The 12,898-nt window shown below is 38.8% G+C and overlaps 1 protein-coding gene across 1 annotated transcript in view; it reads left to right on the forward strand.

Moving 5' to 3' along the window:
* The window catches only part of ryr3 (ryanodine receptor 3), a 374,648-nt gene that overhangs the window by 343,112 nt on the left and 18,638 nt on the right, over positions 1 to 12,898 (forward strand). Inside the window, 5 exon segments of the mRNA XM_073040132.1 lie at positions 2,635 to 2,765; positions 3,674 to 3,716; positions 4,748 to 4,875; positions 11,288 to 11,348; positions 12,236 to 12,382. Coding sequence (XP_072896233.1) covers positions 2,635 to 2,765; positions 3,674 to 3,716; positions 4,748 to 4,875; positions 11,288 to 11,348; positions 12,236 to 12,382 — 510 coding nt within the window.

The raw sequence follows: 12,898 nt of genomic DNA on the forward strand, positions 1-12,898 counted from the left end.
CTACTGATACTAAGATTTATAACAGTATGATTTTTTAGAGTAGTAATGCCTCTGTTACTTTAAATCATGAGAAACACAAGATGTGCTGAAAGCTCAATAATACACTTTACAACCTAGCTTAACACATGCATAATAAAAAACAATCCTCACAGACATAAACACAACAGGAACAAAGAGTGTTATCATATGCAACAAATAAATTGGTAGAGTCCCAACTCCATAGCTTCTAACCTGATGGTGCCCCAATTCTGCTTTTATCTTGTCTGGGTGGGCCCATTGTTTCTGCCTTTGCTTCCGTAACATCAACTGCCTTGATTTCTCTACTCCCCGTCAGCCCCAATGTCATCTCTCCCAATTAATCACTTCACATTAATCGCAACATAGTCATCAATCCCACAAACAAGGGCGGTGCCATTGTAGTCTGGCAGACAGACTTCTTTCTTGCAAGTGCCAGACAGCAACTCTCAGTACTTGCTCATGCCAATCCCTGGACCATGGCACCACCAATGAACTCATCAAATCACTAGAGTCCCCCTCCGTTAGGTCAGCCTCTAACCTGATAGTGTCTCAACCCACGCACTGCTCGTTGCTCAAGATCCACAGATTGGACTGCCCTAGTTCCCCCACTGTTGATGATGCTCTTGCCACGTCTATCCTATTTCTTTCATATGCTGCAATGCAAAAGTTACAACTTTCAGAATATTAGCACCACCAGTTCCTGCATTCTTGTGGTTCACTGGTTTTGTATCTATTATTATTCTCATCACTTTGTAAATATCCTTTAAGATTGTCGGAGAAATTTTTGGTTATAAACCATAACTTCAACTGCACATTACAGAGGTTATCTGATAAAAATACACTTTAGGCAGAGTGTTGCTTTAAAATCCTAGTCATAGCCAAAAAAATGATGCTTCTCCTTTCAATTGTCCATTGTTATCTCTGGACTCCCCCCCCCCCCCCCCCACCAAAAAAAAATTCTATCCTTGTCCCCCAATCTGCTTCTCTTGACATCCTATCACATGGCAATGTAATCTAAAACCACCAGTGTCAGGATTATCTGAAAGCTAACTACACAGCATTCTTCTCTCTCTAACCAGCTCATTGTCTTTCATCTGATTCCACATTTGAAGGAGATGAGAGAATATTTCCTCCAGATAAAAACTGGGTAGACTGAAGCTTCTGCCTTTCATCACTGTCATAACACGCCAGTCCCTAACCATCAGTTCACTAGCCCTCACTTGCTATTTTTTCAGTTAGCTTGCAACCATGGCAACCCACTTGAACTGAGCTTCTGACCCTGTATTCTCTCTAATAAAATGATAGCAATTTCAGCCTAAGTAATATTACTTGTCTCCATGCCTGCCTCATTGCTCCTGCTCCTGAAACCCTCACTTGCATTTTGTTACCGTATGCTTTTTTGGTTCTGTTTTATTTCTCAATTTGCAAATACCTGATATGATGCAAAACGTGCATTATTGTGCACCATTGCCTCACATCTCAGTCTTGTTTGAGGTTAGTTACATCTGTTTCTAGTAGGAAAATATATCTCAATACATCCTTTCATCATGTTCAAATCTCTCAGTGGTTTTCGGATGTGTCAGTAGTGTCAATCAAACCCGTGTACTACTTGAATAGTGAATGGCCGGTTCCTGGGGAGGGTTGAGGGACAGAGGACCTCAGAGTACAAGTACGTAGTTTGCTGAAAGTGGCATCACAGGTAGACTGGTGGCCTTGCTGGATCTTCATCAGTCAGGGCACTGAGTACAGTCGTTGTGATGTTATGTTGCAGCTGTACATGCCATTATTGAGATTGAACTTGGAATATTGTGTTTTGCTTTGTGTAGATAAATACATGGATTGGAAGGGTTTAGAGGGACATTGGCCAAAAGCGAACAGCTGGGATTACCTTGGTGGGCACCATGGACAATCTGGGCCCGTTTCCATGACTCTTATTTCTATAATCTTCACCAATCCTCTGAGTTTCCCCAGTTTGACTGCTTTATTCATTTTTATTCACTGTCACAATACTGACTGGCCCATGTCTCACACTCCTGGACCTTGCATTCAAAAACAAGTTTGTCTTTCCACCACTCTGCTGACTTTTGGGCTACGCCATAAAATTTACTTTCCTTTATGTTCTTTATTTCATTTGGACCAATTCTGTTTTTAACTTACAATAGTATGGTTACAAAGAGGGCATTTTTTAAATGGAAGTTGTTATTGCAATAACATCAATTCTAGATGATGACTAATAATGCCTTCCACTATCTTAAGGGTTCAAGCAAAGGTTACTTGGTCAGTAAGTAATACTTAAAACATACACTGAAACATTCATTTTTCTTGATAACAATAATCTTTGTGTAACTGAATATGGAAACTGGTTTTATTCATTTAACACACACAAAATGCGGGAAGAACTCAGCAAGTCAAGCAGCATCCATTGAAATGAACAAAGTTGACATTTCGGGCTGAGATCCTTCTTCAGTTCTGTCCTAAAGAAAAGTCTCAGCCTGAAACGTGGACTGTTTGTTTATTTCCATAGATGCTGCCTGACTTGCTGAGTTCTTCCAACATGTGTGTGTTGCTTTGGCTTTCCAGCATCTGCAGTATTTCATTAATTTAATATCTTCAAAGGTCCCTCTTGTAGTTTTCAAGCGTGAAAAGGAGATTGCCAGAAAGCTGGAGTTTGATGGGCTGTACATAACAGAGCAACCGTCCGATGATGATATTAAAGGACAGTGGGATCGCCTTGTCATCAACACACCGTACGTAAAGAGCTCCATTCGAGTTATACAGATGACAGGTCCACACAAAACCAGGAGCCATGTCCATTTTGATTAATCAGCAATATTACGGAGAAACAAGCTGTGCTTCTTAAGAGCTTGTTTTATTGTCAAACGCTGCCTTACTTTGGATTCCTTAGTTTGTACAGCGATTTGTGGATAGGTAACTCACTCACTGTTGTCCATCAAGACCACAATGAACAGGAGTAAAAGAGCAGAGACTGATGTTCCTTTTCCCTTTTGTCATCTCCCCACAGCTGTACAGATCAGAAAGAATTATTCACATCCCGTAACTTCATTTCTGGTTATAAATGCTTGTGCATTCAGTTAAAATACCGGTAACTTAACTTCCCTGCTCAATGCCAATTACACTCAGCCCTTATTATTCACTGATTTACTATTCTCATGTCTACATTCTAGTGAGACCCTATCATAATTTTTCAAACAACAACATCTATGTACATATTGAGGAAATGATTATTTTCTGTATTAGTTCAGTGCTGAGTTTCTAGACCATTTGTGTCAATTGGTTCCCCACTGTGTTCTACCTTTGTACTATAATATAGCATAGTCTTTGTTTAGCACAGCTGCTTCTTGTGATTTCAAAACCCATCACTGCTTGCAAGTTTTAATGAAAGCTGTTAAGTATTTAAATGCTTGGATGTGTTTATTGATCTAATTCTGACAAACTTCATGCACATTACTATTGATTTTGGTGGGTACAAAAGAGATCAATCTGAAGTCACTTCTCTTTTAGCCATCACCTAAAGGGAAAATTACTTTTGATGGATAGAAAAGGGTGTTCATTGAATTTAAATAGTCAAGAGGATCTAGCCTTCAATTGAATTACACACCCCACAGTTTCTTAAACATTTCTTATACTGTTGCAGATCCTTCCCCAACAATTATTGGGACAAGTTTGTCAAAAGAAAGGTAAGCAACGTTGACTAGTGTCACTAATAATAGCAAACTATTGGTGTAGTATTACTCATAGCTTCAAATATGCTAAAGTACTTAGAGTGAGTTAGGTTGTACTATCATCCTTATTATTAGAAAAAATATTTGTAACTCATTTTGCATGCTGTTTCATAAGCAGCAAGGAGAGAAATTGAAGTTACTCTACAATGGCATTTGTTGAGGGAGCATTGATGGTCAGGATACTGCAAAAACATCTTGCACCTCCAGACAGTTTCAAAATACCCTGATGTGTCCAAGAAAAATCTCTCATTTTCACACCTCATACTGAAGCAGTGTTCACTTTGTATCACAATACAATGTAAATTAAGAACATAACAACCAATTTCTCTGACCCTCCACTCCCTCTGTACCACCACCACCATCTGGTATCTGAGCAGTGAATGGACACTAAGTTTAAAATTTAGTTTCAAAGGAATGTTCATCATCCTTAGCGTAAGTGCTCCCACCCACCCTCCAGCAGAGAGAAACGTGATAATGACCAGGAGACAAGTCTATAAAAACTGGCCAAAGATCTCTCATCAGTCGGTATTGTAACATGCCTAAAAGCAGAAATGAGGCTTAGGTCTAAATGAGTGCAACTCAGTCAAAGAAAAACAAAATAAGAAATGCAGGACTGATGCCATACTATAAATGACTGAACACACCATTTTGCTCCTACGGCAGGCAGAAATATGAACTTTATTTAAATGCCTGGAGATCTCAAGACATCATGAAGTTGTTGGGAACCCATTCTTACAGTGCCCTAAACCATTCTCTGGTTAATATGTTTTCATACATTGACCAACTCCATCTCTGTTATCCCATGGCTGTACATGCTATTTCAGTGACATCATGCATCTCTTGTTTTGCATTGTAGTCAAAAATAACTGCTCTTTCCCCATTATGAAGTCTCATGGGACATTTTGACATCATATTAATTCGTTTGTGTTTGTTGAAATCACCTACGTTTGTTTGCATACAACTCTGTGACCATTGATGTCTCTCAGGTTATTAATAAGTATGGAGACCTTTATGGAGTTGAACGGATTGCAGAGCTCCTGGGTGTGGACAGAAGTTCTTTAGATTTTAGTCCCATTGAGGAGGCCCCAGAACAAGAAGCAACACTGTTATCCTGGTGAGTGAACTTTGAATCCATATTCTTTAACATCTTATAGAGAAGGAATCAAAATATAGCTTTAGAATATTTTGATCAAGTTAAAAATTTATGCTGAATTTGATTAGAGCAACACAACAGACTTTCAGCTCAGCATATTTGTTTCTCATGTGTTCAAACATATTTGTGCAAAGGGGAACTTTGTCTAGAAGTATTCAATAATACGATTTTAAATTAATGTTGGCACTGCCTACCCTCTGTTAGTATTTACTGAAGACTTTTAAGTTGATCTTCTATATAGCCTTTGAAAAGTGAGTTTTATAAGCAGGACATGACTAACTGTAAGAATGAAGGATGAACTGTTTATGGACTCTTCTTTTGAGGCACTGACACCCTGTTCTAGACAACCCAGCCGGGTTCATATCCACCCTGTCAAACCGTTATACAATTTTGTTTATTTCATTGAGATCATTCTCATTCTTCAAAACTTAAAGCAATATGTTTGCAGTTTACTTAATCTCTCAGAGAAAAAAATGCATCTGGGGAATTTTAACTCATTAACCTTTTTTGTGCTCCCTTTATTTAAATTACCGGTACATTCTCCCCTCATTAGGGAGGCATGACCTGTACATGATATTTTCAGATCCAGTTTCACTAGAGTCCTATATAATTAATGTCTTCTTTCAGACTCAAACTGATAGTTTTCACCTTCCTGGTTGTTTGTTGAATTTATATAACTTTCAATGTTTCAGGTTCTTCTGAACATCAAAACCTTTCAGTCAATGATTAAAACAGTTTTCCACCTTCTTACTTTTCTTTTCCACTCAAAGTGGTTGACTTCATATTTTTACATATATATTCCACCAGCCACATCTTTGCTATTCACTCAGCCAGTTCATTTACCAAAGATCACTATATCCCCCTAACAGCCCATGTGACCTCTTTAGTATCAACAACAAAGTTAGATGTACTTCAATTAATCTTCTCAGTCAACTCATTATTATGGACTGAATCAGAATATGTATACTGTATTTTCAATGACATGTTGTGAGATTTGTTAATTTATGGCAGCAGTACTGAGCAAGGCATAAAATATTACAAAGTCAAAAAATAAATAAATAATGTAAAAGAGGAATAGTGAAGTAGTGTTTATGGGCCGTTCAGAAGTCTGAAGTTGTTCAAAAAACATTGGGTGTAGGTCTTCAGCCTCCTGTACCATCTCCCGGGGCTAAGACTCATACCCTGGTCATACCCTCAGAACCCTAAAATAGCCTGTGCATTTTTACTCAATTTTTGTCTGTTAGCTAATATTCAATTTATGCCAGCATACTATTCCAATATCATGTGGTGTAATCTTGTTAGTGGCCTTTCAAATTGTAGTTGGTCAAGGGTTTTATGGAAATACAAATGCACCCCACGTGAATGGGTTCGTCTTTATCTATTCTGCTAGTTATAACTTGCAAAACAAAATTGCAAAAAATTTCTCAACATGAATTATACAATGGAGTGATTGATAAGTTTGTGGCTTAAGGTAAAAGGTGTCAATTTTAGAAAACCTAGCACATTTATTTTTCAACATTGTCCCCTCCTACATTTACACACTTAGTTCAGTGGTCGTGGAGCATACGGATCCTTCTTTGTAGAAGTGGTACATAGCAGGGGTGATTGATGCGTTTGTGGCCTAAGGTAGAAGGAGATGAGTTATACAGTTCTCGTTACATGCATATGCAGTTCAACTCTTTAAGTGATTATGCAGAAAGTTTGAAGTTAATAACTTATCTCCTTCTACACAAGGCCACAAATTTATCAATCACCCAATGCTGTGGACCACTTCTGGAAGTCCAAGACGCCGACTTCTACAAAGAAGGGATCCGTGTGCTCCATGACCACTGGACTAAGTGTGTAAATGTAGGAAAAATAAAAGAGCTAGGTTTTCTAATATTGACTCCTTCTACCTTGGCGCCACGAACTTATCAATCACCCCTCATAAAAGACAAAAAGATTTATTTAACTGTATTATTGAGTCATAGTGCCATACATCACAAAATGAACTCATCAGTCCACCTTATCCATAATAATCATAAAGCACTCATCCATACTAATCCTGTTCTATCAGCACTTGGCCCATGGCAATTCAAGTAATTATCCAGAGCTTCTGAGACTACCTACCTCCACCATCCACTCACGCATTGTGTTTAAAATTCCAATCTCCTTCTGGTTTTAAAAAAATGATTTTCAGATCTCTTACGAACCTCTTACACCTATCCTAAACTTGTTTGCTCTGGCTAAAGAGCCAGATAATGAACGGTTTTCTCCTATCTATCTTCTCCATGGCCTCCTACATTTCAAGTCTATCCATCACAGGCAAGTTTCTTAAGTGTTCTCTATACCCTTTTGAAGACCCCAGAGCAAGACTGCAGTACCAGAGGGACATCAGGGACTGCTGTGTACATTGCTTCTTGGAAACATGGATCACACCTGCCATTTTGGATGCAGCGCTACAATTAAGTATTTTAAAGGAATAGGAGGGAGAGGATATTTATGATTAACACATCAAGGTGCACAGATGTGGCAGTTCTGCCTCAATCCTGCTCGCCCAAACTGGAACATCTAGTGGTCAAGTGTTGTCCATTTTATCAGCCAAGGGAACTTCCCACTATCCTCTTGGTAGTGGTGTGCACTCCACCTCAGGCCCAACATCTGGTTGGCACTGGAGGAACTCAGCTCTGTAACAGCAGGCATAAAACAGCACACAGCCTTTCCTATCATCATGGGGAATGTCAACCAGGCCAGCTTGAAGATGTCTCGGAACAACTACCACCAAAATATCATCTATGGAACTAGAGGTGCCAACAGACTTGACCACTACTATACCACCAAAAAGAATGCTTACCATGGCGTCCCATGCCCACACTTTGGAAAGTACAATCACTTGGCTGTACTTCAACTCTCAACATATAGGTAGAGACTAAAGACCGCAGCAATTGTGATGAGGGACAAGAAGGTATTGTTACGTACCCCGTAACTGGGTCACTTACCAGCAAAGATAGAGAGGTCCGTTGAAGTCTGATGGTACTATTTTTAAAAGTCTTTATTTATAAAGGGGCACAAAAGTAAGGTTACTACAGACATTCAGATAATATACATCGTCAATACTCAATCTAAAGCGCGGGTATAGTAATAATCATCAATAAGAAAGAGCTCTATCGTTTGTCTAAGGGGATAATATATTGTCCATTGGAAATATAAGAGTCACTCAGTTCCTCCAAGCTTCTGGGCTTTGGGGACCGCTGGGTTTCACTTGTTGGAGAGAGAGAGAGATTTTGTGAGAAAAGAAACTTGCCCGGGTCGTTTGATGATGCCGATCTGATGTGTCGGGGGAGTTGGTTCCCCGTTGTTAGTTCAAGAAAATCGTCTCTGTGGTATCAGCCACTGGCTCCCATGCACGGGAACCGAACACACGTGGCTTCCTTAAAACGGCTGCCCGCTATACAGGATCACTAGCATCTCTTCTGGTGTGTCTGGTGCCTCTAAAGCCCCTCTTTTATCTGGACTCGCCAGGTAGCAGATGTCAATCAGGTTGGGATGATGCAATCTCTCCCCATCACCCAGCCCACGTTGCCCTGGGGGGCTTGCATGTAGTCCAGCACCCAATCCACAAAGGTGTCTCTAAGAGACAATGGCCGTTAGCCGTCTTTGTCTTGCTGAGAGGCCAGGACACATTCCAAAACCTTGAGGATTCTCTCTCATTTCCTGGGTCCAAGACCCGAATTAATAGTGATCTTGCGATTCTCAAGAAGGAGGGGGCTGCGATCATAACAGTATTATCAAGGGAGGTAGAGGAGTGCTTACAGGACCACTTTGAGCCAGTGGACTGTATAGCATTCAGGGACTCGTATTTGAATTTGAATGATACACCATAGTTGTCACCAACTTCATCAAAACCTGTACATACTGACATACCCAAATTAAAAGCCATGGATCAACCAGGAGATTTGTAGTCTTCTGGGGGCTAGATCTATGGCATTCAAAACCAGTGATCCAGAACTATACAAGAAGTCCAGTTACAGCCTACAGAAAGCAATCTTAAGACTGATAAAACAATTCTGATTGAGGTTAGAGACGAAGTCAGGTACACATCAGGGTCTGCAGGCCATTACTTCCTACAAAGGAAAACCTAACATCATGAATGGTTTTGATCATGATGTGGAAGACATTAGCAGTATGGTGGAAGTTCCAGGTGTCAGGGGTCAGAAGTGTGTGAAATTACCATTACTAGGGAGAAGTTTCTTGGGAAACTGAAAGGTCTGAAGATAGATAAATCACCTGGACCAGATGGTGTACACCCCAGGGTTCTGGAAGTGGTGGCCAAGGAGATTGTGGGGGCCTTAGTAATGAGCTTTAAAGAACCACTAGATTCTGGAATGGTTCTGAAAGAGTGAAAAATTGCAAATGTCACTCCACTCTTCAAGAAGGGAGAAAGGTAGAAAAAAGAAAATTATAGAGGCCAGTTAGTCTGACGTCAGTGTTTGGGAAGATGTTGGTGTCAATTGTTAAGGATATGGTTTTGGGGTCCTTGGAGGCACTTGATAAAATAGACCATAGTCAGCATGTTTTCCTTCAGGGAAATTCTTGCCGGACAAATCTGTTGGAATTCTTTGAAGAAATAATAAGGAAGATAGACAAAGGAGATTTGGTTGATGTTATGTACTTTTATTTTCAGAAGGCCTTTGACAAGGTGCCAAACATGAGGCTACTTAACAAGCTTACGAGTCCATGGTATTACAATGAAGATTCTAGCATGGATAAAGTCGTGGCTGAGTGGGAATAAAGGGAGCCTTTTCTGACTGGCTGCAGATGACTAGTGGTGTTCCACAGGGGTCTGTGTTGGGACCGATTCTTTTTACATTATATGTCAATGATTTGGATGGCGGAATTGATGGCTTTGTTGCTAAGTTTGTAGAAGATGTGAAGATAGGTGGAGGGGCAGCTAGTTTTGAGGGAGTAGAGAGGCTACAGAAGGACTGAGACAGATTAAGAGAATGGGCAAAGAAATGACGGATGGAATACAGTGTGGGGAAGTGTATAGTCAAAGCACTTTGGTAGAAGAAATGAAACAGTTGACTATTTTCTAAACAATGAGAAAACACAAAAATTAAGATGCAAAGTGACTTGGGAGTCCTTGTGCAGGATTCCTTGAAGGTTAACTTGCAGGTTGAATTTGTGGTGAGGAAGGCAAATGAAATGTTACAATTCATTTCAAGAGGACTAGAATATAAAAGCAAGGATGTAATGTTGAGACCTTATAAAGCACTGGCCTCGCTTAGAGCATTATGAGCAGTTTTGGGCCTCTTACCTTAGAATGGATGGCCTGAAATTGGAGAGGGATCAAAGGAAGTTCACAAAAATGATTCCCAGATTGTATGGCTTGTCACACGAAAAGTGTTTGATGGCTCTAGGCCTGATTTCACTGGATTTCAGCAGAATGAGGAGTGACTTAATTGAAACCTATCGAATGGTGAAAGAGTGGATGTGGAGAGAAAGTTTTCAATGGTGGGAGTGTCTAGGACCAGAGGCCAAACCTCAGAATAGAGGGGCATCCTTTTAGAACAGAAATGAGGAGGAATTTCTTTAGCCAGACTGGTGAATCTGTGGGACTTGTTGCTACAGGCAGCTGTAGAGGCCAAGTATTTATTATGTATATTTAAGGCAGAGGTGGAGTCAGGGCATGAAGGGATATGGGGATAAGGCAGGAGATTGTGCTGAGAGGAAGCATGGATCTGTCTTGAGGAAATGGTGGAGAAAACTTGATGGGCTAAATGACCTAATTCTGCTCGTGTATTTTATGGTCTTACTGTCTAATATACTGCTGTCGCAAAAAATCAAATTTAGTTTCGTATGCCAATGATATTGAACCTGATTCTGATTTTCAGTACAATCCTATAGTGTGGCACAGGAACTGTAAACAATGTTCCTGCTGTTTTATCAAGTTGTGCAATGACCTCTGTGCTCTTATGTTATATTGTATTGTATACCCCAACTAATGAAGGGCAGTATCCTGCACAGCTTTTCTGCTATCTTATCTACCTATGCAATCATTCATATACTGAGGTCTCTCAATTCCTCAATACTCCCAAGAGACTTGCCTTTTGTGAATGTCCTACCCTTGGCAGATCTTACAAAATGATTTTTTTTTTCTGATATCCACATACATTGCACAAAATGTTGAGCTAGATATCCTGCATCATACATTTGTTCCATAAACAATTCGAACAATGGACAGATTATCTGTGAGATATCAGGCCAGTACTCTGAAGTCCAACAGCAGCTTCCACTTGGAGGAAAGATCTTCTTTGTCAGAAAGAAAACTGAGGAAAAAAAATCAAGAAGAAACTCCTGACCATTTCAACATTTCATTTTGGTTTAATTGCAGGTTGAGTTCCATTGATTTAAAATACCATATTTGGAAACTTGGAGTTGTGTTCACTGATAATGTAAGTACAATCAAAAGCAAGTACTCATTTTATTTAATCTGCTCTCATTTCTATATTTACAGTGTGCATCTTCTCTACCTGAAAATATTAGATTTGTTTGTGCAAATCATATTGTAATTTCTTTTCATCATATAAAAACGTTCGATGTCAGTATTACTGATATGTTCAATCATCCAACAATTGTCTACTTAAATAAGTAATGTATTGTAAGAAACTAAACCTTGCAGCCTACGTTGGTCGGCTATGTTTCCAAAAAGTCAGTTTAGAGGAAAATCCTTCACCCTGCATTGATAAATGTAGCTTAATCTATGGAATGAAGTAATTCAAATTGAATGACACTTTAAAATTTAAATTATGAAGTTCTGCTCAGCCAACCTGCTCTTTCTTATCCTTACTCTAGTTTTCTCACCTCATGCTTTTTCTTCTGTTCCTTGAGCTGTACTTAACAATTTATTCCAATGTGTCTTAATTTGCAAATTCTTTTCCCTAAGGATTCAACAATTTAGCTCTTGTATCTCATAATTCTCGAACTGTGGTTCTCAAGCTAGACATCTGCCCGAAAAACACAGCTAATGCTGCTGTTTTATTTCAGCTATAGTTTACAGCATTGTAGTGACTTGGACAAAATGCTTACCATTCTGGATGTGACATTTGGTTGTCAATACATTTGACAAGATATTACAACTATTACCCAGAAAACTAATAAATTAACAGTAAACTAAAGGTTTTAAAACAATATCACATCAATGACATAATGATTTCTTTAAATGGCTTTTGTCTTAGTTCCAAGAGATTTTCTGCTTCAAATTAAATACATTATTTCGAATGTAATAACTGTTTCCTAAGGACTTGTAATGAAAATTCTCTATTATAATTTTTATTTGCAGTCATTTTTGTATCTAGCTTGGTACACAACCATGTCCATTTTGGGCCACTACAACAACTTCTTCTTTGCTGCCCACTTGCTAGATATTGCTATGGGTTTTAAGACACTGCGTACGATATTGTCATCTGTAACACACAATGGGAAACAGGTGAGAATTATAAAACAACAAAAGCCAAGATTAATGTCTTAGAATTTTTAATCTTGAATAATCTGAAAAATTATTGTTAAGATTTATGTGAGATTAGTAATAGCTTGAAAAAGTAGATCCAAATGTTTTGTTTTTCATATTATTATTGTAAATAGGATTATAGACTTTGAATAAAATCCAGTTTGTCAAACATGACTTAACTTCAGCTGTGTTGAATCTACTATCAATTCTAGATTTATTGACATATGCTTGTTGGTTTATTCCTCCAGTTTTTTTTACAAGTGTTATACTATTTGTAATCGTCCAGCTGTCTAATTGATTTATATTTAAGAAGGTTCAAAAGATGATAGAGGTATTTGGCCCATTTTAGTGCATTGATTTGTAGAGATGCTGGTCTCACACCAATCACATCTAACGTTCCGGTAAATTATTGGTCTTCCATGCTTAATTAACTGAAACTTTCATTCATATTTTCATTGTTCTTTCTGTGAACAAAGTTTCCTAAAACAAAACTTA

The sequence above is a fragment of the Hemitrygon akajei genome, chromosome 3, assembly GCF_048418815.1.
Source record: "Hemitrygon akajei chromosome 3, sHemAka1.3, whole genome shotgun sequence".
In the NCBI taxonomy this organism is placed as follows: domain Eukaryota; kingdom Metazoa; phylum Chordata; class Chondrichthyes; order Myliobatiformes; family Dasyatidae; genus Hemitrygon; species Hemitrygon akajei.